Source organism: Lagenorhynchus albirostris, chromosome 2 (genome assembly GCF_949774975.1).
Source record: "Lagenorhynchus albirostris chromosome 2, mLagAlb1.1, whole genome shotgun sequence".
Lineage (NCBI taxonomy): Eukaryota > Metazoa > Chordata > Mammalia > Artiodactyla > Delphinidae > Lagenorhynchus > Lagenorhynchus albirostris.
The window spans coordinates 38,923,870-38,950,260 of record NC_083096.1 but is presented as its reverse complement, the minus strand read 5'-3'; the positions used below and the strand labels follow the sequence as shown (position 1 = coordinate 38,950,260).

The 26,391-nt window shown below is 42.0% G+C and overlaps 1 protein-coding gene across 7 annotated transcripts in view; it reads right to left on the bottom strand.

Annotated features, from left to right (window-relative positions):
• HHAT (hedgehog acyltransferase) overlaps window positions 1-26,391 on the bottom strand; it is a 367,203-nt gene that overhangs the window by 44,807 nt on the left and 296,005 nt on the right. For all 7 annotated transcript variants that reach the window (XR_009537066.1, XR_009537069.1, XR_009537065.1 and 4 more), the window contains one exon: window positions 18,118-18,262. Coding sequence is in view for 1 of the 7 variants with exons in the window: in XM_060130771.1 (XP_059986754.1) it covers window positions 18,118-18,262 (145 nt within the window). In the remaining 6 variants the exon portion in view is untranslated. The remainder of the gene's footprint in view (window positions 1-18,117; window positions 18,263-26,391) is intronic.

Genomic DNA, 26,391 nt, shown 5'->3' with positions numbered 1-26,391 from the left:
GGAGCTCACAGCTATTATGTTCATCAACATTAGAATGGATAAATTGTGGCATGTTCACACAATGAAATGCTTTATAGTAGTGATAAGCAGGAAAAATCTATAACAACACTCAAAAATATGAATGAATCTCTCAATACGATATTGAGCAAAATAAGCCAGACACAAAAGAATACATATTATGTGATTCTCTCTCTCTTTATAGAATCACATAATATGTATGTATCTGTGTGTGTGTGTGTGTGTGTGTGTGTGTGTGCATTAAACGAACAAGCTCCTCACAGAAAGCTATGCATTTAGATGTCAGAATAGGGCAGGTAGTAACCGGTAGGGGTCATGAGAAGGAGCCTCTAGGTGCTGGTTATACATGTGTGTTTGCCTAGAGAAAATTCTTATGATATGTGCACTTTGCTAGGCTATGTTATATTTCAATAAAAAGCTTTACAATAGAGGAACAACATAAAGGGACAATTCGATAATTCCTTTAATCAAATAACCATAAATTCCTACTCCATCCATTTCAAGAGAAATTTTACTTTTTATGTTTAATAATTATGTATCAAACAGTATCGTCTTTAAGAGGAGTTATGCACTAATAAGAACTGTAATGATAACCCAACCCAGGAGAAAAATGATTACACTTCTAGCCTTACAGTGGTAGAAAAACAAACCAAAAAAAAAAAAAAACCAGTGCCACAGAGAAGTATGATAGTTGATAAAGGACATAACTTTGAGACAAGACAAAATTCTGCAGGAGCAATGAAATGGAAATATGAAATCAAGGAAATGTTACTGTGAAAGAGCATCTTGCTCATTTATATTTTTATGGATATCAAATCACTAAGTTATTTATAATTTATATTATTTAGAGGCATTGGTTTATCTTTTAAATGTCAATATTTATAATATGGCAAAAATTAGGTATTTCATAATTATTTAAATTTATAATACAAGAAATTAGATGCCTACTTTTTTTTTATATGCCTACTTTAAAACACTTAACAGGGTACATAATTTCTCAAAGTTACTCTATTAGGAGGCACATAAGCCAAAAAAAATTATACCAAAAAAATGATTCAGTATAAAAGAATCTCCCCAAATATCCTTCCTTTAAGGACCTGTAACAGTGGTGTATTCCACCAACATTATCTCATTAATCTACATTAATCATATGCTTTTGGTTACAAGTTACAGAAACCTAACCGAACTGGATTGTCAATAAGTGAAGGATCTGAGATTTAACTCTACTTGCAAGCAACAAATTAGCCTGACACAGTTTCATGGATTCTGGCAGAAGACATGAGACTCTTAGGTCAGAGATGAAGGACTTTCTCGCTCAGAGCAATAAAAGTCGCCAGAGCATTTGTACCGTTTCCCTGAGCCCCAGATCCCACAATGCGATGCGAAGAGGGCCAAGGTGATGCCTGCACGTGCAGTGGTTATGTTATAGGAGATAAGCCCCAGACAGAGGAATCTAAATATTTTATAATAGGCAGTAAGCCTGCCTGACCTTTGCCCCAGAGAGAGAGATTATTTTATTATACTGGACAGTAATCAAATACCCTCTACTTTGGAGAAAGACACTATCTCCATCTTCCAAAGATGTTTGCTATACAAATATTCTTGGAAAGACAGCCTGGAACAAAAGCAGTCAGTATATCTGCTCAAAAGACACACAGAAACACAAGAGAGCCCTGGAGAATTATGTGAACTGAGTAAAAAACTATTATTGAAAAGTACACGTATATGTTGGCTTCAAGATCTCCTGGAAATCAGGAGCTTGGGATTAACATACACATGCTACTATATATAAAACAGATAACCAACAAGGACCTACTGTATAGCACAGGGAACTCTACTCAATATTCTGCAATAACCTATGTGGGAAAAAAAATCTGAAAAAATATGTATAACTGAATCACTTTGCTGTATACCTGAAACTAACACAACATTGTAAATCAAATATACTACAATAAAATCTTTTTAAAAAAGAATATGTTGGGGCTTCTCTGGTGGCGCAGTGGTTGAGAGTCCACCTGGCGATGCAGGGGACACGGGTTCGTGCCCCGGTCCGGGAGGATCCCACATGCCGCGGAGCGGCTGGGCCCGTGAGCCATGGCCGCTGGGCCTGCGCGCCCGGAGCCTGTGCTACGCAACGGGAGAGGCCACAGCGGTGAGAGGCCCGCGTACCGCAAAGAAAGAAAAAAAAAGGTAAAAAAGAATATGTTGCAGTGGGTTGTCTCAAAATACTACCTCCAAAATACAGTTTCCAACATGCAGTTCTTTCCTCTTGGCTTCTCTACTGGTGACAGCAAGAGGGCTGCCAGCAGCTCCAGCCCAATATTCTGACACCTCTGCAACAAAAGAGAGCTTCTCCTCCCTGACGGTTCCAACAAAAACTCTGGAATTGCACCACGTGGGGAGACAGACCATACTGACGGGCCAGTCCCGCTCACATGTTGACCCCTAGATCTCAGTATGACATAGACTGAAAGTGGGGTAACAGAAATTTGTTACCAAAGAATGCGGAGCAAGTGTTGAACAAGCAAAACTGCAGCTTTTCCCTACACTGCTCTCTAAATGCCCTCAAGACAACAAATCTCACATGTGTACTTCTGTGAAATTAAGCATCATTTCTTTTCACAGATTCTTTTTTTTTTTTTTTTTTTTTTTGAGGTTTGCGGGCCTCTCACTGTTGTGGCCTCTCCCGTTGTGGAGCACAGGCTCCGGACATGCAGGCTCAGCGGCCATGGCTCACGGGCCCAGCCGCTCCGCGGCATGTGGGATCTTCCTGGACCGGGGCACGAACCCGTGTCCCCTGCACCGGCAGGTGGACTCTCAACCACTGCGCCACCAGGGAAGCCCACAGATTCTTATTTTAATAAGACTAGCAGTGTGTCCAAATTGCTATTTTATAATCAAATTTCTTGAGAAAGAAGCTACTGCAGTGGTACAGTGGTGCCACATCCAGTGGCAGATGTTCTGTGTAATAGCAAATGTTACTCAATCGTGCCACGGTGGACTAAATAATGGCTCCTCCAAGGATGGTCATGTCCTAATCCCTGGAACTCATGCAAGTTGGCTTACCTGGCTTTGCAGGGACTCTGCAGGTGTGATCAAGTTAAAGATCTTGAAATGGGAAGATTAGCCTGGATTATCCAGGGGAGCTCAATAATCATAAGGGTCCTTATAGGAGAGACACAGGAGGAGTTAGAAAGTGGGCATGCGATGATGGGAGCAGAAAAACAGGACAGAGAGGAGGAGATTTTACAATAGCCAGGACATGGAAACAACCTAAATGTTCATCGACAGATGAATGGATAAAGAAGATGTGGTACATATATACAATGGAATATTATTCAGCCATTAAAAGTAACAAAATTGGGTCATTTGTAGAGATGTGGATGGACCTAGAGACTGTCACACAGAGTGAAGTAAGTCAGAAAAACAAATATCGTATATTAACGCATATATGTGGAATCTAGATAAATGGTACAGATGAACCTATTTCCAGGGCAGGAATAGAGACGCAGACGTAGAGAATGAACATGTGGACACCGAGGCGGGAAGGGGAGGGTGGGACGAATTGGGAGATTATATGTCAATACATATACACAATACCATGTGTAAAACAGATAGCTAGTGGGAACGTGCTATACAGCACAGGGAGCTCACTCAGCTTGGTGCTTTGTAATGACCTAGATGGGTGGGATGGGGCGGGGGGAGGGGATAGATGTATACGTATGGCTGATTCACTTCGCTGTACAGCAGAAACTAACACAACATTGTAAAGCAATTATACTCAAATAAAAAATAAAATTAAAAAAGAAAGATGCGGACGGAGCGCAGGGAGACGACTGGGGTTGGTGGCTTGAACACAGCCTGAAGGGGTTAGTGTACCACGGCTAGCCGGGAGGGAGTCTGGGGAAAAGTCTGCACCTGCCGAAGAGGCAAAAGACTTTTTATTCCGTCTTTGTTTCCTGGTGCGCGAGGAGAGGGGTTTAAGAGCGCTGCTTAAAGGAACTCCAGAGACGGGCGCGAGCCGCGGCTAAAAGCGCGGACCCCAGGGACGGGCGGGAGACGCTAAGGCTGCTGCTGCTGCCACCAAGGGGCCTGTGTGTGAGCACAGGTCACTCTCCACACCCCTCTTCCGCGGAGCCTGTGCAGCCCGCCACTGCCAGGTTCCTGGAATCCAGGGACAACTTCCCCGGGAGAATGCACGGCGCGCCTCAGGCTGGTGCAACGTCACGCTGGCCTCTGCCGCCGCAGGCCTGCCCCGCACACAGTGCCCCTCCCCCCCCGCCCCCCCCCCACCAGCCTGAGCGCGCCAGAGCCCCCGAATCAGCGGCTCCTTTAACCCCGTCCTGTCTGAGCAAAAAACAGACGCCCTCCAGCGACCTACACGCAGAGGCGGGGCCAAATCCAAAGCTGAGCCCCGGGGGGGCTGTGAGAACAAAGAGAAAGGGAAATCTCTCCCAGCAGCCTCAGAAGCAGCGGATTAAAGCTCCACAATCAACTTGATGTACCCTGCATCTGTGGAATACCTGAATAGACAAGGAATGATCCCAAATTGAGGAGGTGGGCTTCGAGAGCAAGATCTATGATTTTTTTTCCCTTTTCCTCTTTTTGTGAATGTGTATGTGTATGCTTCTGTGTGAGATCTTGTCTGTATAGTCTTGGTTCCACCATTTGTCCTAGGGTTCTATCCGTCCATGGTTTTTTATTTTTTTATTTTTTTTTATTTTTTTTGCGGTACGCGGGCCTCTCACTGTTGTGGCCTCTCCCGTTGCGGAGCACAGGCTCCGGATGTGCAGGCCCAGCGGCCATGGCTCACGGGCCCAGCCGCTCCGCGGCATGTGGGATCTTCCCAGACCGGGGCACGAACCCGTGTCCCCTGTATCGGCAGGCGGACTCTCAACCACTGCACCACCAGGGAAGCCCCGTCCATGGTTTTTTAAAAAATTTTTCTTAATAATTAATTTTAATAACTTTATTATACTTTTCTTTCTTTCTTTCTTTCCTTCCTTCCTTCCTTCCCTCCTTTAAACAACGAATCATCCCAAATTGAGGAGGTGGTCTCTGAGAGCAAGATTTATGATTTTTCCCCCTTTACCTCTTTTTGTGAGGGTGTATGTGTATGCTTCTATGTAAGATTTTGTCTGTATAGCTTTGCTTCCAACATTTGTCCTAAGGTTCTATCCGTCCCTTTTTTTTCTAAATAAGTATTTTTTAATTCAATAACTTTATTATACTTTATTTTATTTTTACTGTCTCTTATTTATTTGTCTTTTTTCCTTCTTTCCCTCCTTCCTTCCTCCATCCCTCCTTTCTTTCCTCCTTGCCTTCTTTCCTTCTTTGCTTCTTTCTTTCTTTCTTTCTTTCTTTCTTCCTTCCTTCCCTCCCTCCTTTTCTTCTTTCCTTCCTCATACTTCTACTAATTCTCTCTACTTTTTCTCCCTTTTATTCTGAGCCGTGTGGATGAAAAGCTCTTGGTGCTCCAGCCAGGAGTCAGGGCTCTGCCTCTGAGGTAGGAGAGCCAACTTCAGGACACTGGCCAACAACAGACCTCCCAGCTCCACATAATATAAAACAGTGAAAATCTCCCAGAGACCTCCATCTTAACACCAGCACCCAGCTTCACTCAATGACCAGCAAGCCACAGTGCTGGACAACCTATGCCAAACAACTAGCAAAACAGGAACACAACCCCACCCATTAGCAGAGAGGCTGCTGAAAATCATAATAAGGCCACAGACACCCCAAAACACACCACCAGACGTGAACCTGCCCACTAGAGAGACAAGATCCAGCCTCATCCACCACAACACAGGCACTAATCCCCTCCACCAGGAAGCCTACACAACCCACTGAACCAACCTTAGCCACTGGAGACAGACATCAAAAACAGCAGGAACTACGAACCTGCAGCCTGCAAAAAGGAGACCCCAAACACAGTAAGATAAGCAAAATAAGAAGACAGAAAAACACACAGCAGATAAAGGAGCAAGATAAAAATGCACCAGACCTAACAAATGAAGAGGAAATAGGCAGTCTACCTGAAAAAGAATTCAAAATAATGATAGTAAGGATGATCCGAAATCTTGGAAATAGAATAGACAAAATGCAAGAAACAGTTAACAAGGACCTAGAAGAAATAAAGATGAAACAAGCAACGATGAACAACGCAATAAATGAAATTAAAAGTACTCTAGATGGGATCAATAGCAGAATAATTGAGGCAGAAGAACGGATAAGTGACCTGGAAGATAAAATAGTGGAAATAACTAGTGCAGAGCAGAATAAAGAAAAAAGAATGAAAAGAACTGAGGACAGTCTCAGAGACCTCTGGGACAACGTTAAATGCACCAACATTCGAATTATAGGGGTTCCAGAAGAAGAAGAGAAAAAGAAAGGGACTGAGAAAATATTTGAAGAGATTATAGTTGAAAACTTCCCTAATATGGGAAAGGAAATAGTTAATCAAGTCCAGGAAGCACAGAGTCCCATACAGGATAAATCCAAGGAGAAATACGCCAAGACACATATTAATCAAACTGTCAAAAATTAAATACAAAGAAAGCATATTAAAAGCAGCAAGGGAAAAACAACAAACAACACACAAGGGAATCCCCATAAGGTTAACAGCTGAACTCTCAGCAGAAACCCTACAAGCCAGAAGGGAGCGGCAGGACATACTGAAAGTGATGAAGGAGAAAAACCTGCAACCAAGACTACTCTACCCAGCAAGGATCTCATTCAGATTTGATGGAGAAATTAAAACCTTTACAGACAAGCAAAAGCTGAGAGAGTTCAGCACTACCAAACAAGCTTTACAACAAATGCTAAACGAACTTCTCTAGACAAGAGACACAAGAGAAGGAAAAGACCTATAATAATGAACCCAAAACAATTTAGAAAATGGGAATAGGAACATACATATCGATAATTACCTTAAATGTAAATGGACTAAATGCTCCCACCAAAAGACACAGATTGGCTGAATGGATACAAAAACAAGACCCTTATATATGCTGTCTACAAGAGACCCACTTCAGACCTAGAGACACATACAGACTGAAAGTAAGGGGATGGAAAAAGATATTCCATGCAAATGGAAACCAAAAGAAAGCTGGAGTAGCAATTCTCATATCAGACAAAATAGACTTTAAAATAAGGACTATTAAAAGAGACAAAGAAGGACACTACATAATGATCAAGGGATCGATCCAAGAAGAAGATATAACAATTGTAAATATTTACGCACCCAACATAGGAGCACCTCAATACATAAGGCAAATACTAACAGCCATAAAAGGGGAAATCGACAGTAACACATTCATAGTAGGGGACTTTAACACCCCACTTTCACCCATGGACAGATCATCCAAAATGAAAATAAATAAGGAAACATAAGCTTTAAATGATACATTAAACAATAGGGACTTAATTGATATTTATAGGACACTCCATCCCAAAACAACAGAATACACATTTTTCTCAAGTGCTCATGGAACATTCTCCAGGATAGATCATATCTTGGGTCACAAATCAAGCCTTGGTAAATTTAAGAAAATTGAAATTGTATCAAGTATCGTTTCTGACCACAACGCCATGAGACTAGATGTCAATTACAGGAAAAGATCTGTAAAAAATACAAACACATGGAAGCTAAACAATACATTACTTAATAATGAAATGATCACTGAAGAAATCAAAAAGGAAATAAAAAAAATACCTAGAAACAAATGACAATGGAGACACAACGACCCAAAGCCTATGGGATGCAGCAAAAGCAGTTCTAAGGGGGAAGTTTATAGCAATACAAGCCCACCTTAAGAAGCAGGAAACATCTCGAATAAACAACCTAACCTTGCACCTCAAGCAATTAGAGAAAGAAGAACAAAAAAACCCCCAAAGCTAGCAGAAGGAAAGAAATCATAAAGATCAGATCAGAAATAAATGGAAAAGAAATGAAGGAAACAATAGCAAAGATCAATAAAACTAAAAGCTGGTTCTTTGAGAAGATAAACAAAATTGATAAACCATTAGCCAGACTCATCAAGAAAAAAAGGGAGAAGACTCAAATAAATAGAATTAGAAATGAAAAAGAAGAAGTAACAACTGACGCTGCAGAAATACAAAAGATCATGAGAGATTACTACAAGCAACTCTATGCCAATAAAATGGACAACAAGGAAGAAATGGACAAATTCTTAGAAATGCACAACCTGCCAAGACTAAATCAGGAAGAAATAGAAAATATGAACAGACCAATCACAAGCACTGAAATTGAAACTGTGATTAAAAATCTTCCAACAAACAAAAGCCCAGGACCAGATGGCTTCACAGGCGAATTCTATCAAACATTTAGAGAAGAGCTAACACCTATCCTTCTCAAACTCTTCCAAAATATAGCAGAGGGAGGAACACTCCCAAATTCCTTCTACGAGGCCACCATGACCTTGATACCAAAACCAGACAAGGATGTCACAAAGAAAGAAAACTACAGGCCAATATCACTGATGAACATAGATGCAAAAACCCTCAACAAAATACTAGCAAACAGAACCCAACAGCACATTAAAAGGATCATACACCATGATCAAGTGGGGTTTATTCCAAGAATGCAAGGATTCTTCAATATACGCAAATCTATCAATGTGATACACCATATCAACAAATTGAAGGAGAAAAACCATACAATCATCTCAATAGATGCAGAGAAAGCTTTTGACAAAATTCAACACCCATTTATGATAAAAACCCTGCAGAAAGTAGGCCTAGAGGGAACTTTCCTCAACATAATAAAGGCCATATATGACAAGCCCACAGCAAACATCATCCTCAATGGTGAAAAACTGAAAGCATTTCCACTAAGATCAGGAACAAGACAAGGTTGCCCACTCTCACCACTCTTATTCAACATAGTTTTGGAAGTTTTAGCCACAGCAATCAGAGAAGAAAAGGAAATAAAAGGAATCCAAATCAGAAAAGAAGAAGTAAAGCTGTCCCTGCTTACAGATGACATGATACTATACACAGAGAATCCTAAAGATGCTACCAGAAAACTACTAGAGCTAATCAATGAATTTGGTAAAGTGGCAGGATACAAAATTAATGCACAGAAATCTCTGGCATTCCTATACACTAATGATGAAAAATCTGAAAGTGAAATTAAGAAAACACTCCCATTTACCATTGCAACTAAAAGAATAAAATATCTAGGAATAAACCTACCTAAGGAGACAAAAGACCTGTATGCAGAAAATTATAAGACACTGATGAAAGAAATTAAAGATGATACAAATAGATGGAGAGATATACCATGCTCTTGGATTGGAAGAATCAACATTGTGAAAATGACTCTACTACCGAAAGCAATCTATAGATTCAATGCAATCCCTATCAAACTACCACTGGCATTTTTCACAGAACTAGAACAAAAAAATTCGCAATTTGTATGGAAACACAAAACACCCCGAATAGCCAAAGCAATCTTGAGAACGGAAAAAGGAGCTGGAGGAATCAGGCTCCCTGACTTCAGACTATACTACAAAGCTACAGTAATCAAGACAGTATGGTACTGGCTCAAAAACAGAAATACAGATCAATAGAACAGGACAGAAAGCCCAGAGATAAACCCACACACATATGGACACCTTATCTTTGATAAAGGTGGCAGGAATGTACAGTGGAGAAAGGACAGCCTCTTCAATAAGTGGTGCTGGGAAAACTGGACAGGTACATGTAAAAGTATGAGATTAGATCACTCCCTAACACCATACACAAAAATAAGCTCAAAATGGAATAAAGACCTAAATGTAAGGCCAGACACTATCAAACTCTTAGAGGAAAACATAGGCAGAACACTCTATGACATAAATCAAAGCAAGATCTTTTCTGACCCACCTCCTAGAGTAATGGAAATAAAAACAAAAATAAACAAATGGGACCTAATGAAACTTAAAAGCTTTGACACAGCAAAGGAAACCATAAACAAGACCAAAAGACAACCCTCAGAATAGGAGAAAATATTTGCAAATGAAGCAACTGACAAAGGATTAATCTCCAAAATTTACAAGCAGCTCATGCAGCTCAATAACAAAAAAACAAACAACCCAATCCAAAAATGGGCAGAAGACCTAAATAGACATTTCTCCAAAGAAGATATACAGACTGCCAACAAACACATGAAAGAATGCTCAACATCATTAATCATTAGAGAAATGCAAATCAAAACTACAATGAGAGATCATCTCACACCAGTCAGAATGGCCATCATCAAAAAATCTAGAAACAATAAATGCTGGAGAGGGTGTGGAGAAAAGGGAACACTCTTGCACTGCTGGTGGGAATGTGAATTGGTTCAGCCACTATGGAGAACAGTATGGAGGTTCCTTAAAAAACTAAAAATAGAACTACCATATGACCCAGCAATCCCACTACTGGGCATATACCCTGAGAAAACCAAAATTCAAAAAGAGTCATGTACCAAAATGTTCATTGCAGCTCTATTTACAATAGCCCAGAGATGGAAACAACCTAAGTGCCCATCATCAGATGAATAGATAAAGAAGATGTGGCACATATATACAATGGAATATTACTCAGCCATAAAAAGAAACGAAATTGAGCTATTTGTAATGAGGTGGATAGACCTAGAGTCTGTCATAGAGAGTGAAGTAAGTCAGAAAGAAAAAGGCAAATACCGTATGCTAACACATATATATGGAATTTAAGAAAAAAAAATGTCATGAAGAACCTAGGGGTAAGACAGGAATAAAGATGCAGACCTACTGGAGAACGGACTTGAGCATATGGGGAGGGGGAAGGGTGAGCTGTGACAGGGCGAGAGAGAGTCATGGACATATACACACTAACAAACGTAAGGTAGATAGCTAGTGGGAAGCAGCCGCATGGCACAGGGATATTGGTTTGGTGCTTTGTGACAGCCTGGAGGGGTGGGATAGGGAGGGTGGGAGGGAGGGAGACGCAAGAGGGAAGACATATGGGAACATATGTATATGTATAACTGATTCACTTTGTTATAAAGCAGAAACTTACACACCATTGTAAAGCAATTATACCCCAATAAAGATGTTTAAAAAAGAAAAAAAGAAAGATGCTACACTGCTGGCTTTGAAGAGGAAGAAGGTAAGCCATGAGCCAAGGGATATAGCCGGCCTCCAGAAGCTGGAAAGGCAAAGAAACAAATTCTCCCCAGGAGTTTCCAGAAGGAACCAGTCTTGCCAACATCTTGAGTTTAGCCCAGCGAGACTGATTTCAGACTTCTGGCCTCCAGAACAGTAAGAGATAAAACTGTGCTCTTTGAAGTCAATAAGTTCATACTAATTTGTTACAGTGGCCACAGGAAACTAATGCGAGTGGCAGCATACAGCAAGTGGTCACTGTCCGGTGTGCTGGTAAACAGAAACCAACTCAAGGATGGGGTCTACTGCACAAAAGAATCTGCTCCCAGAGCTGAGACACCTGAGAATGATGAGTCTTGCTAGATTTGCCCTTCTGTTACAAAAATGTTACTGAATTCCAAATTAAATATTCTTAACTTTAACACTTAAAAAAAATGTTCAGTAATGACCTGAGGAGGTTTGGTGAAAAGGGCCTCCAGCGTGTGGGATAACCATTTCAGACTGCCAGGGCACTTCCCTTTCACTGTCAGCTGGCATTCACTGGCACGGCTCGTGCTGAGCTACTTCTGCACCCACTGGTAATATAATAACAACAGTGATAAGCAGTCAAATAAATTAATAATATAAATTCCAGGATGTGTGTTCATTTCAGAAATCCCACGTGACTTCTTGGTTTGAGCCTTAGAGTACAGACTTGGGAGTGCGGCTACAGATAGCCTGTTATATATTGAACACATATCAGGTTTAATTAGAGGATAAAGGGAACTTATTTAAATTTTTTAAATTATTTTGGTTTGATTTGTAACATGCTTTTTTTTCCTATTGAGAAATAACTGACATATAATTATGGAGCTATAATTGACATGTAATATTGTATTCGTTTAAGGTGTACAATATAATGATTTGATTGTAATATGCTTTTGAATATCACACTGCATATATATGATTGAGGGCCAATGAGAGGTAGAGACTTCGCATCAGTAAAAATCAAAATTGTTTTCTTTTTATTCGATGAACTGTGTCTAACCATACTATCCTTTACTTGATATTCTATTTAAAGACACTTTAAAACGTTCCCAAATTCCATAAAACTCTTTTCAAATGAATTCGCAAAAACTCCTGGTTAACAGCAAAAAGTTTCACACAACCTCACAGAAAGCAGGACTTAAATGCATGATGATTCAAGCTCCTTTCTAGATATTTTAGAAATTCTCTCAGCTTTAACATAACCCCAGGCACACTTCTGGAGAAGAACTCCCACTCTCTATTTCTCACATCCTATGCCTAGTGACTTGTGCTGAAATACTTTTAGGAAAACTGATGCCCACGACATCTGGGTGACCACGTGGCGCAGAATGAAGAAGAAACCAAGGCATCTGAAAGTCTTGAAATTCAGATTCCAAGAATGGTCTGTAATGGACCAATGTGCAACCATGGATAACTCGCTTCACCTATATCTACGTATCAACTTCACTGCCAATACGATGGGTGGGAAGCACCTGCTCCTCAAATGCTTCTAGAACTTGCAGAGGATCCAGTGGGGCAGAAGCAGAATCAATCAGAGCAATGAAAACTCCATTGCAAGGTAAGGGCTAGTGAAGAGGGTGAAATAAGTAATCACAAAGAAGGTGCCTGAGACACTGACATCTGCCTTCTGTCTCCCCTCATCAAAGATGAAATTTTAGTCCCAAGAATGTGACGAGATGTGAGGGGAATGAGTTTCTATTTAACCACAGCCTTTAGGAATTTCCAGTGCAACACCCCAGTTCGGCTTTAAATAAAATGCCTGTCCAGAGCCATCTGAGTCAGGAGATGACTGAACTGCCTGGACAAGCTAGTAATCAGAGAGAAAATATACTGTCTCCTTTCTCAGCTAGAGATAGCAAGCAAATATGGGGAGTGTAAAGGTTCTGACCTACATAAGAAAATTGCTAGCTCCTCTCTCATTGCAATCTGGTGGGAAAACAACCCAATTCTCCTCGCCTTGACACAGGGTCAGGAGCTAAGTGTTGAGATGGAGTTTGCCAACCTAGATCAGGCAACAAGAAGAAGGGAAAACAAACACGTGTGTGTGTGTGTGTGTGTGTGTGTGTGTGTTTGTGTAAGAAAGAAGAAGAGTCAGGCAGGAGAAAGGTTGACGGATACCATGTCTCTACCACCTCCAACAGATGCAGGATCTGGGGCTCTACCACTTAGGAAATGATTAGGTTCCTTTTTGACAAAATCCATGCCTTCTGTTGACGAGATGGACTTTTCAGAAGGAACACGACCCTGCACCCAAACAACATTATGAAGCTCTCAGCCCCCTCAAGGCCAGATATATTCCCAATGCATACCCATCCCCACTGACTGCCTTTTCTCCCCACTGTCCCAGGACGACAGAGCACTGCAAGGATGCTTAAGACACAGATTTGGAGATTTGGAGTTATAATGCATTGATACTTTTGAGTTACAGAGCAGTCATCAACTGCTTGTTCAAGAAATTAACTTACACTTCAATGTCGAGATTTTAAGGCAGACATGAGAAAGCTCCTTTCAACAACAAATCCTTTTCAGAGCCACAGAGTTATGTAAGAAGCAACCTGTGTTTGCCTCTGCAAAGCATGACACAGCAGGGTCCCTCTTAGAGCAGGCTTAGGGACCAAATCCCCAGCCACAGCCTTCTCAGATCCCTAGACCCAGCTAAGTTCCTTTAAATACATATATAATAGGCTTAAACAGTCACACTCCTCAAGCTGCTTGATGTAAATTTCAATAGTAAAAGTTGGGGGATTTTTTTAAAAGGCAAAGATCTAGATTCTTTATTCTCCACTGAATTAACTGAACATTACTTTTCCAATCTCTGCAGCAGAGATAACACTGTGTGACATGTACCAGACCCCCAGAAAGCCGCTCAGCATTTCCATCCTGTGGCTGGCATTGTCCACTTTTCTGGACAGCTGGGCAGAGTGCACAGCAGAAAGGGAAGGATCTAGGTTTACAGCCTCACATCACCAACCCGGTTGAGACCAGGATAGAGATATTTACATAAGGTAAATATTTAGATATTTACTAAAACAAGCTTTGTAGCTTAAAGCAAACAAATCCATGTCTAAAGCAGTGAACTGGAGTCAGGGAGACAAGGCAACTCCTCCAGGCTAATCGTGAGATACTTCTAGAGACACCAGTGATACCGGGAAAAGGCTCCCTAAGGATTAATGAGGCTGTCCTTTGGGGCGTGTGTGTATCCACATCCCATTCACTGTGGGGCACTGGTAATCTCCTCCATAATCCCTGTCCTCCTTGGACACCTTGGAAGTCTGTGGTGCTACCAGCTCCTCTCTGTCACTGCAAGTCCCAGCCCATCAAGGCACAAAGGGACAAGGGTGGTTACCCTTGGGGGAAGATTTACCTTCCCATGAAAGCTGGAAATCTAGAGACTGAGCTTAACCGCTCTCCGGTCCCCACAGTCAGACCTCCTGGCTCACTCCTTCATGTTTTCCTCCGTGTGTAGAGATGGGTCTTGGAAAAACAGCTCCTGATCACGTGGCCAAAGGAAGAGGCCAGAGACAAGCAGGATGTCTAAGTCCTGGCTCATCCATCAGCAGCTATAGGTACAGCACAACAATCCCTTATCTGAAACCTTTGGAGCCAGACGACTTTCAGAATTCAGATTTTTTTTATTTTAGAAAGCTAATATGACACACCCAGCAGCGGCTGAGGAAGCAGCCTATAAACTCATTAATACTTTTTTGTACCAAAACATGAATATTCATACTAATCTTCTATCAGGTCAACCAAATTAGTTATGAAAAGAAATCCAGAGTTCTCAAGGATGGTAGATTTGGCACCATCTGGTTGACTTTCCTCCAAGAGATATCTAAATTCAATCACTCAGGGATAAAAGACCCGCAGCGGGGAACAAACGAGGTAACCACCAAAACCCCAGGAAACCTTCCCAGACTGAGGGCACCCATGGGACAGACCAGCTGAGATGGGACCAGGCTGATGTGAAGAATCTCTGACACAGAAAATGCCTTCTAAGCTGGGCTTCCCTGGCCTCAGAACCCAGAGAGAAACGATTCCAGGGCCCTCCATATTCAGAGAATCATTCGCTCGGGACCCCAGCACCTGGCTCCGAGGAGGACACAGGTATATCCAGTCGTAGATCATAATAGGACCCACACAGCAGAAGCAGACCAGATATTTCAGAGCCCCGCTCCCCGCTCCCCCGTGTGCCTGATGTTAGCTCCACCGGGTGCAGGGCAAATCACGCTTTGATCTTCATGTCTTTGAGAAGCAGAAAGAACATCTTATAGCTGCTATCTTTCCTCTGCCCCTTTAAATGCCAGCATCGCCAGGTTTTACCTCCCAGCTGTCTCTTCTCACTGTGTGTGTGCTGCTTGGCGAACTGTATCCACTCCCACGGCCTCACCCACCGCCTCCATGCCCTGTCTCACAGTCATTCCGTCCATCCTCCTCCCCAATGCCAGGTCACATTTTTAACTGCCTCCTGGGCGCCTCCAGCCAGTTGCCTCATGTGCCCTGTCCTGCCGTGCCACAGCCTACGGGACCTGTGTGCTTCCCCACATCTCCCTGAACTGCATTTAGGGTGGTCACATGACTGGTGCTGGCCAACGGAATGTGGGCAGGAACGCCGAGTGTTGCTTCTGGCGGGGGTGTTTAGTACCTGGTAACACTGTCTCCGTGTTCTCTTCTCCTCCATAATGCCGGGACAACAAGGTGAAGAATCAAAACAGAAACCATCTAGGTCCTGGAGTCACTGCTTAGAAAAAACCACTGGACCTTCACTGAACTGTGAGAGGAATACACTTCTATGGGGAAAAACTGCTGAGAGTTTGGGATGGTCTGACGTAGCCGCTAGTGTTCCATACTCTCTGTGAAGTTCAACTTCCACGGGAAGGCCAGCCCTCCGTGCTGTGATGTCCAGCAATCCCGTATGCCTTTGGCACAGCAATTACCTGACTCTGTTGACACGTCTGCATGTCTGGCTCCCACATTTGTGCTTCTTTCTCCACCCTTGTCTTCTCAGTGCCTCACAAGTAGCAAACACCCGCTGCGTTTATTTACTGAAGCAAAGATTAGAGTCTTCTTGCTCATGTGACCAGCAAAGCCCAAGTCAGCATTTTCCAGAGTCATCGTGTTCTTTGCACTGTGCTAGGCATGGTGGGAGGAGGCAAGAAAGGTCGACATTGTGTTGCCCACTTCAAGGAGGATTCTTTTATCTTTAGGTCCTCTGCACCCCATTAACTCCCATCTTTTTTTTTTTTTTTTTTTGGCTGTGTTGGGTCTTCGTTGCTGTGTGCGGGCTTTCTCTAGTTGCGGTGAACGGGGGCTACTCTTCGTTGCGGTGCGCGTGCTTCTTATTACAGTGGCTTCTCTTACTGCAGAGCACGGGCTCTAGGCATGTGGGCTTCAGTAGTTGTGGCTCGCAGGCTCTAGAGCACAGGCTCAGTAGTTGCGGCGCACGGGCTTAGTTGCTCTGCGGCATGTGGGATTTTCCCGAACCAGGATTCTTTTTTTTTTTTAATTAATTTATTTTATTTATTTATTTTTGGCTGTGTTGGGTCTTCATTGCTGCGCGTGGGCTTTCTCTAGTTGTGTCGACAGGCTTCTTATTGAAGTGGCTTCTCTTGTTGTGAGGCATGGGCTCTAGGCGCACAGGCTTCAGTAGTTGTGGTGCGTGGGCTCAGTAGCTGTGGCTCACAGGCCCTAGAGCACAGGCTCAGTAGTTGTGGCACCCGGGCTTAGTTGCTCCGCGGCATGTGGGATCTTCCTGGACCAGGGCTCGAACCCGTGTGTCCTGCATTGGCAGGCGGATTCTTAACCACTGCGCCACCAGGACAGTCCACCTCCCATCTTTATTAAAGGGCAGCTTCCACTTAAAAAAGTACCTGGTCTTTTCAGGAACTATCAGCTAAAACATTTCTCAGAAAGCAAGATCAAAGGGGTATTGTAGTGACAAGATGAAAGCAGAACAGGGCTCTCTCACGGTCCCTTTGAGCCTGGCTCACCTAAGCCTGCCACAGTTTAGATTCATGACCTGGCACCCTGGGATCATGCAGCTGTGTTGGGGTTATTTCTGTTGTGAAAAGAGCTGCAGCCAAAGCATCGCTGGCTTGTCGGGGACCCAGATGTAGAGGTAACAGCCTAGCCATGACCATTACCACTTGGCAAAACTTCCGAAACCAAAAACACAAAACCAGGTCACTGGTCAGGGAAACGGAACAGGGAACCTTGGCTCTGAACACACAGTGAACTGGCTGAATAATGTGCTCTGTGAGTAGTTCCCATTCTCCCAATACTCTTAGGACATGATGTAACTCTCAGTTCTAGTCCAAAGGAAATGATGACCATAAATAAATGATGACCAATTATTAATGCAATGCAATTACTAATGCAATTTTACCCGCTGCAGGGGTGACTCTGCTGTGGACATGGAGACATACATGACATTAAACACATGTACATTAAACATCAGGTTGGTTGCTGATGCTGGCAAGCCAGTGTTCAGAAAAAAAAACCCACAACAAAGAGGTGTGGCAAACCAGGCACCGTGCCCACAGCAGCAGCACAATGGGGCTTCTAGGACATTCTCCTGGTAGGACGTTCAGGGTATTAAGTGGAACAAGGTTAAGACTCTACAGTATAGTGAAGGCTGATCTAAAGATAGCAGGGAAGATTAGGAAAAATCCAATAATTGGAGAGGTAGCTTAGTAGAAGGGAATGATAGAGTTTGGGAGATTTGGGATGGTACATTTTGATGATGAGTATCACACACGGCAGATAAAATGTACATCAAAATAGGGAACAGTTAAAACCACAGCTAAACACAGGACTTTGCTCCGGGCTGGTATGTTTATAGGCCACACACCACGCATAGAGCAAGGAATGCCTCCCCGCCGTCACATACGGGATACCAGCGGCACAAATGCGGAAAACAAGAAATTGTCTGAAAACAGCAACTTACCTTGTATGAAGATCCTATTCCAGTAGATTTTCCCGACCTGACTGCCCCCAAGAAACACCAGGTTGGACAGGATCAGCATGGAGGTGGAACAAGATGCCAGGGCAGCATGGAGTCGACGGCGAGCTTGTGGGGAGAGGAACTGGGCCTATGGGGAAAAGGTAGAAGGCATCTCAACACAAGGGTGGAAAAAATCGGGCTGAGACATCACACAGCCTTTCTCTGTTACCAGCTCAGGATGCCTCCCTGCAGAGCCTGAGGTAGGTTGATATTTAAACAGCTCTCAAAACTTCTATTCCTAGAATGGACAATAGATTGGACAAAATGCAAGAATCAGTTAACAAGGACCTAGAAGAACTAAAGATGAAACAAGCAACGATGAACAACACAATAAATGAAATTAAAAGTACTCTAGATGGGATCAATAGCAGAATAACTGAGGCAGAAGAACGGATAAGTGACCTGGAAGATAAAATAGTGGAAATAACTACTGCAGAGCAGAATAAAGAAAAAAGAATGAAAAGAACTGAGGACAGTCTCAGAGACCTCTGGGACAACATTAAACGCACCAACATTCGAATTATAGGGGTTCCAGAAGAAGAAGAGAAAAAGAAAGGGACTGAGAAAATATTTGAAGAGATTATAGTTGAAAACTTCCCTAATATGGGAAAGGAAATAGTTAATCAAGTCCAGGAAGCACAGAGAGTCCCATACAAGATAAATACAAGGAGAAATACGCCAAGACACATATTAATCAAACTGTCAAAAATTAAATACAAAGAAAGCATATTAAAAGCAGCAAGGGAAAAACAACAAACAACACACAAGGGAATCCCCATAAGGTTAACAGCTGATCTCTCAGCAGAAACCCTACAAGCCAGAAGGGAGTGGCAGGACATACTGAAAGTGATGAAGGAGAAAAACATGCAGCCAAGACTACTCTACCCAGCAAGGATCTCATTCAGATTTGATGGAGAAATTAAAACCTTTACAGACAAGCAAAAGCTGAGAGAGTTCAGCACCACCAAACCAGCTTTACAACAAATGCTAAAGGATCTTCTCTAGGCAAGAAACACAAGAGAAGGAAAAGACCTATAATAACGAACCCAAAACAAATTAGAAAATGGGAATAGGAACATACATATCGATAATTACCTTAAATGTAAATGGACTAAATGCTCCCACCAAAAGACACAGATTGGCTGAATGGATACAAAAACAAGACCCTTATATATGCTGTCTACAAGAGACCCACTTCAGACCTAGAGACACATACAGACTGAAAGTAAGGGGATGGAAAAAGATATTCCATGCAAATGGAAACCAAAAGAAAGCTGGAGTAGCAATTCTCATATCACACAAAATAGACTTTAAAATAAGGACTATTAAAAGAGACAAAGAAGGACACTACATAATGATCAAGGGATCGATCCAAGAAGAAGATATAACAATTGTAAATATTTATGCACCCAACATAGGAGCACCTCAATACATAAGGCAAATACTAACAGCCATAAAAGGGGAAATCGACAGTAACACATTCATAGTAGGGGACTTAAACACCCCACTTTCACCCATGGACAGATCATCCAAAATGAAAATAAATACGGAAACACAAGCTTTAAATGATACATTAAACAAGATGGACTTAATTGATATTTATAGGACACTCCATCCAAAAACAACAGAATACACATTTTTCTCAAGTGCTCATGGAACATTCTCCAGGATAGATCATATCTTGGGTCACAAATCAAGCCTTGGTAAATTTAAGAAAATTGAAATTGTATCAAGTATCGTTTCTGACCACAACGCCATGAGACTAGATATCAATTACAGGAAAAGATCTGTAAAAAATACAAACACATGGAGGCTAAACAATACACTACTTAATAATGAAGAGATCACTGAAGAAATCAAAGAGGAAATCAAAAAATACCTAGAAACAAATGACAATGGAGACACAACGACCCAAAACCTGTGGGATGCAGCAAAAGCAGTTCTAAGGGGGAAGTTTATAGCAATACAAGCCCACCTTAAGAAGCAGGAAATATCTCGAATAAACAACCTAAACTTGCACCTCAAGCAATTAGAGAAAGAAGAACAAAAAAACCCCAAAGCTAGCAGAAGGAAAGAAATCATAAAAATCAGATCAGAAATAAATGAAAAAGAAATGAAGGAAACAATAGCAAAGATCAATAAAACTAAAAGCTGGTTCTTTGAGAAGATAAACAAAATAGATAAACCACTAGCCAGACTCATCAAGAAAAAAAGGGAGAAGACTCAAATCAATAGAATTAGAAATGAAAAAGGAGAGGTAACAACTGACACTGCAGAGATAAAAGAGATCATGAGAGATTACTACAAGCAACTCTATGCCAATAAAATGGACAATCTGGAAGAAATGGACAAATTCTTAGAAATGCACAACCTGCCAAGACTGAATCAGGAAGAAATAGAAAATATGAACAGACCAATCACAAGCACTGAAATTGAAACTGTGATTAAAAATCTTCCAACAAAGAAAAGCCCAGGACCAGATGGCTTCACAGGCGAATTCTATCAAACATTTAGAGAAGAGCTAACACCTATCCTTCTCAAACTCTTCCAAAATATAGCAGAGGGAGGAACACTCCCTAACTCCTTCTACGAGGCCACCATCACCTTGATACCAAAACCAGACAAGGATGTCACAAAGAAAGAAAACTACAGGCCAATATCACTGATGAACATAGATGCAAAAATCCTCAACAAAATACTAGCAAACAGAATCCAACAGCACATTAAAAGGATCATACACCATGATCAAGTGGGGTTTATTCCAGGAATGCAAGGATTCTTCAATATACGCAAATCTATCAATGTGATAAACCATATTAACAAATTGAAGGAGATAAACCATATGATCATCTCAATAGATGCAGAGAAAGCTTTTGACAAAATTCAACACCCATTTATGATAAAAACCCTGCAGAAAGTAGGCATAGAGGGAACTTTCCTCAACATAATAAAGGCCATATATGACAAGCCCACAGCAAACATCATCCTCAATGGTGAAAAACTGAAAGCATTTCCACTAAGATCAGGAACAAGACAAGGTTGCCCACTCTCACCACTCTTATTCAACATTGTTTTGGAAGTTTTAGCCACAGCAACCAGAGAAGAAAAGGAAATAAAAGGAATCCAAATGGGAAAAGAAGAAGTAAAGCTGTCCCTGTTTGCAGATGACATGATCCTATACATAGAGAACCCTAAAGATGCTACCAGAAAACTACTAGAGCTAATCAATGAATTTGGTAAAGTGGCAGGATACAAAATTAATGCACAGAAATCTCTGGCATTCCTATATACTAATGATGAAAAATCTGAAAGTGAAATCAAGAAAACACTCCCATTTACCATTGCAACAAAAAGAATAAAATATCTAGGAATAAACCTACCTAAGGAGACAAGAGACCTGTATGCAGAAAATTATAAGACACTGATGAAAGAAATTAAAGATGATACAAATAGATGGAGAGATATACCATGTTCTTGGATTGGAAGAATCAACATTGTGAAAATGACTCTACTACCCAAAGCAATCTATAGATTCAATGCAATCCCTATCAAACTACCACTGGCATTTTTCACAGAACTAGAACAAAAAATTTCACAATTTGTATGGAAACACAAAAGACCCCGAATAGCCAAAGCAATCTTGAGAACGGAAGAAGGAACTGGAGGAATCAGGCTCCCTGACTTCAGACTATACTACAAAGCTACAGTCATCAAGACGGTATGGTACTGGCACAAAAACAGAAAGATAGATCAATGGAACAGGATAGAAAGCCCAGAGATAAACCCATGCACATATGGACACCTTATCTTTGATAAAGGTGGCAGGAATGTACAATGGAGAAAGGACAGCCTCTTCAATAAGTGGTGCTGGAAAAACTGGACAGGTACATGTAAAAGTATGAGATTAGATCACTCCCTAACACCATACACAAAAATAAGCTGAAAATGGATTAAAGACCTAAATGTAAGGCCAGAAACTATCAAACTCTTAGAGGAAAACATAGGCAGAACACTCTATGACATAAATCAAAGCAAGATCCTTTCTGACCCACCTCCTAGAGTAATGGAAATAAAAACAAAAATAAACAAATGGGACCTAATGAAACTTCAAAGCTTTTGCACAGCAAAGGAAACCATAAACAAGACCAAAAGACAACCCTCAGAATGGGAGAAAATATTTGCAAATGAAGCAACCGACAAAGGATTAATCTCCAAAATTTACAAGCAGCTCATGCAGCTCAATAACAAAAAAACAAACAACCCAATCCAAAAATGGGCAGAAGACCTAAATAGACATTTCTCCAAAGAAGATATACAGACTGCCAACAAACACATGAAAGAATCCTCAACATCATTAATCATTAGAGAAATGCAAATCAAAACTACAATGAGATATCATCTCACACCAGTCAGAATGGCCATCATCAAAAAATCTAGAAACAATAAATGCTGGAGAGGGTGTGGAGAAAAGGGAACACTCTTGCACTGCTGGTGGGAATGTGAATTGGTTCAGCCACTATGGAGAACAGTATGGAGGTTCCTTAAAAAACTAAAAATAGAACTACCATATGACCCAGCAATCCCACTACTGGGCATATACCCTGAGAAAACCAAAATTCAAAAAGAGTCATGTACCAAAATGTTTATTGCAGCTCTATTTACAATAGCCCAGAGATGGAAACAACCTAAGTGCCCGTCATCGGATGAATGGATAAAGAAGATGTGGCACATATATACAATGGAATATTACTCAGCCATAAAAAGAAACGAAATTGAGCTATTTGTAATGAGGTGGATAGACCTAGAGTCTGTCATAGAGAGTGAAGTAAGTCAGAAAGAAAAAGACAAATACCGTATGCTAACACATATATATGGAATTTAAGAAAAAAAATGTCATGAAGAACCTAGGGGTAAAGCAGGAATAAAGACGCAGACCTCCTAGAGAACGGACTTGAGGTTATGGGGAGGGGGAAGGGTGAGCTGTGACAGGGCGAGAGAGAGTCATGGACATATACACACTAACAAACGCAGTAAGGTAGATAGCTAGTGGGAAGCAGCCGCATGGCACAGGGATATTGGCTCGGTGCTTTGTGACAGCCTGGAGGGGTGGGATAGGGAGGGTGGGAGGGAGGGAGACGCAACAGGGAAGACATGTGGGAACATATGTTTATGTATGACTGATTCACTTTGTTATAAAGCAGAAACTAATACACCATTGTAAAGCAATTATACCCCAATAAAGATGTTAAAAAAACAAAACAAAAAAAAAACAAAAAAACTTCTATTCCTGCAAGATGCGCATTCTGGTGTAAGGAATGAAGAGACACACTCCCAAGTTGCTATTTCCTATTGCCAAAATGGGCTTCCCTCTGACATGTGTAACACAAGCACCGAACCTAGTGAGGATCTAGCTGAAACGTCTCCACACGCTTTCTGCACATAAACCTACAGGTACAAGAACTGTTTAGACTCCTCTCCATGATGACAAGCACAACTCTGTGTAATGAGGTCAAGCTCAGGGCGATCTTCTGGGCCAGTTAACTTGACTCAGGGAAGCACCCCCATAAATCTGACCCACTAATAGTGGGAATCCCATTAAAAGGGTTCAGGAGAATCAGTACAAGCCAACCCCCTTCCTGGAATCAGAGCTCAGGGTACATGCCCCACCGAGAGTGAACTTGTAGCAGCATCACAGAATGTCAGCTTATCACAGCGCCTAAAACATGCAGGAACTGGAGAGATGATTTCCAGTAATGATGATAAAAATTTCTGCTCGTCCGTCCAAGGTCTTCACTGCACTTTTCCTCCCCTTTTAATATTTTCTCAGGGATTTCATAACTGAAACAAAGTGTTTATTTCTCAGCGTTGATCATTCTGGTGCCCTACTGAGTGAGATCACGATGCTGTGGCTGGAGTAGGTGTGCCCCGTCAGTACGTGCACCGGGATTGTCCTTCGGGACTGCAGATTCAGAATGAGAACCAGGTACGGCTCAACCCAAGGTTTCCGACAAATACCTCAGCCTAATCCAAAGACACAGAAAAGAGGGATTTCCCTGGTGGTCCAGTGGTTAAGAATCCACCTTCCAATGCAGAGGACATGGGTTCGATTCCTGGTCGGGGAACTAAGATCTCACATGCTGCGGGGAAACTAAGCCCGTGCGCTGCAACTAGAGAGCCCGCGGGCTGCAACGAAAAGATCCCGCATGCCGCAAAAAGACCCGACGCAGCCAAATAAATAAAGATTTTTAAAGATTTTTTTTAAAAAAACAAAAAAGACATAGGAAAGAGAGAGAGCAGAGGTTCTAGAGATCATTCCTGAATATCTTCCTAAAGCCTGCACATCTCTGGGGTCACTTGCATCTTGATTTCAGCTGTGCTCCTGTTACAAACAGAATTCTGAATTAACAAGCAAAAAAGACTAAGCTAGAGGGTGAGTCTCAAATAGGAGATTTACTTATTCCTGGTGACCCTACTATGGATCATCTGTGGCTACTCTGTAAGCCTTGGTAGCGTCCTCTGAAAGCCTAGAGAAAGGAATTCCTGATCCCCTCCCCGTTTCTCCCCTGCCAGTCCCAGGTCTGGTCTGTAGGCTCAGATGTACCTGCTACCCTATAGCTTCCCATCCATGGCTCTCTCCTCTAGCATCATTTTGGAGCATGGGTTTTACTGCCACCATCTGTGAGAGTGTGACTTTCTCATGGATAAGCTGTGTAGCAGGCGGTGACTAAGTTGTCTGCCTGCACATGGTTGTTCTGGAAAGCTCTCATGTGATGCTGACATGCCCCTGGTTAGAGGCCACCAGACAAGATGACCTCTAGTCTCTCCCCCTCCTCTGAGAGGCCACAAGCATGCACAGGGGATGCTGCCAAACGAGACCAGAGGAGAGATAACTACACAGCATAAAAACTGGTAATGAAAGAGAAATAGGGATGAAGCAGGATTGTATTTCAGCACTCTTCACCTCTGAGAATAAGGAGACATTCATCTGCCAGTTTCTGCATTTTCGAGCAGAGGAAGATACTTTCTGAGTGTTACTGACTCAATTAGCAGTGGGGTGAGAGGAAGCAGGGAGATGGGGGAAAAATCCACAATAATAAATCAAGAAAATATGAACTGTTGTAATTGACATAAATGTGCCCAAATAATTCTCTCCAGGTACAGGGGTCACTGATAACACATTTGATTTCTAAGGAACGTGAGGAACTTCTGTTCAAACCCTATCAGTCTTCCCTAACCTTATATCCTGTTAGGGGAGTTCAAAGACCCCACTGATCTTTCCCTTTTTAATGTTGATTACAGAGAGTGCACATTGCTTGGTTAAAGCTCAAAGTGGTTCTCCTTTTGTGGGAAATGATTACAATTATTAAATAATCAACACAGAGATAACCAGAGAGGAAAACACTGTTTGCGTTAGGTTGCTAAGCGGGGCTGTGGTGCCGGGTTACCTGGTACAGGGCGAGGCAAAGCTGGGGGGCAAGAGGCAGAGCAAGGGAAGAGATGCAGCAGAGAGTGAGGGCTGGAGGCACGGGGGTCCTCTCTCCAGCACCTGAGACCCTGGTTCCTACTGCTCTTCCTTTGATTCTCTGATTAGCCCAGTATCTCTCTCAGCTACATGATTCAATAAATTCCTATTTCTGCTCAGGAAAAATGGAAGTTAGAGTAAGAGCAAATACAAAGGAGCCTCTTATCTCAGAGACAGGAGGGAAGATCTAAGATTTGAAATGACCGACTGCAAGTCAATCTTTAGAAATAGTTAATTTATTTTTTAAAAATTAACAAGAATGGTAAAGGCACAGGCTGTTGGAATCAATAGGCTAGAAAGACTTAAGGAGAAATCAAGATGCTCATGGGCAATTCTTGATTATCTGACCCCCACCCCGGGGTGAGTGGGTGGAAGACAAAATAGACGATGGTAAAGAAAATCCCAAAACCTAATTTTAACTAAGAGCCCCATCCTCTGAACTGGCAAAATTAGCCTTGCCAACATGCAGCAAACTTGACAGAACACTGTGTCTCTTCATTGTGAACCAGTGGGAAGGCAGAATGATGAGCCAGAAGAAAGGAAAAAGAGGACCCGTCTGGAGAATCCACAGGAGGGTAATAATTAACAGCAAAGGGGACGGAAGCCTTGCCTGCAACTCGTCTTTCCTCTTTGGGTTCCCTCGTCTCATCGTAGAAGGTGACAGATTTGACATCAGGGATTTCTTTCTATCTTGG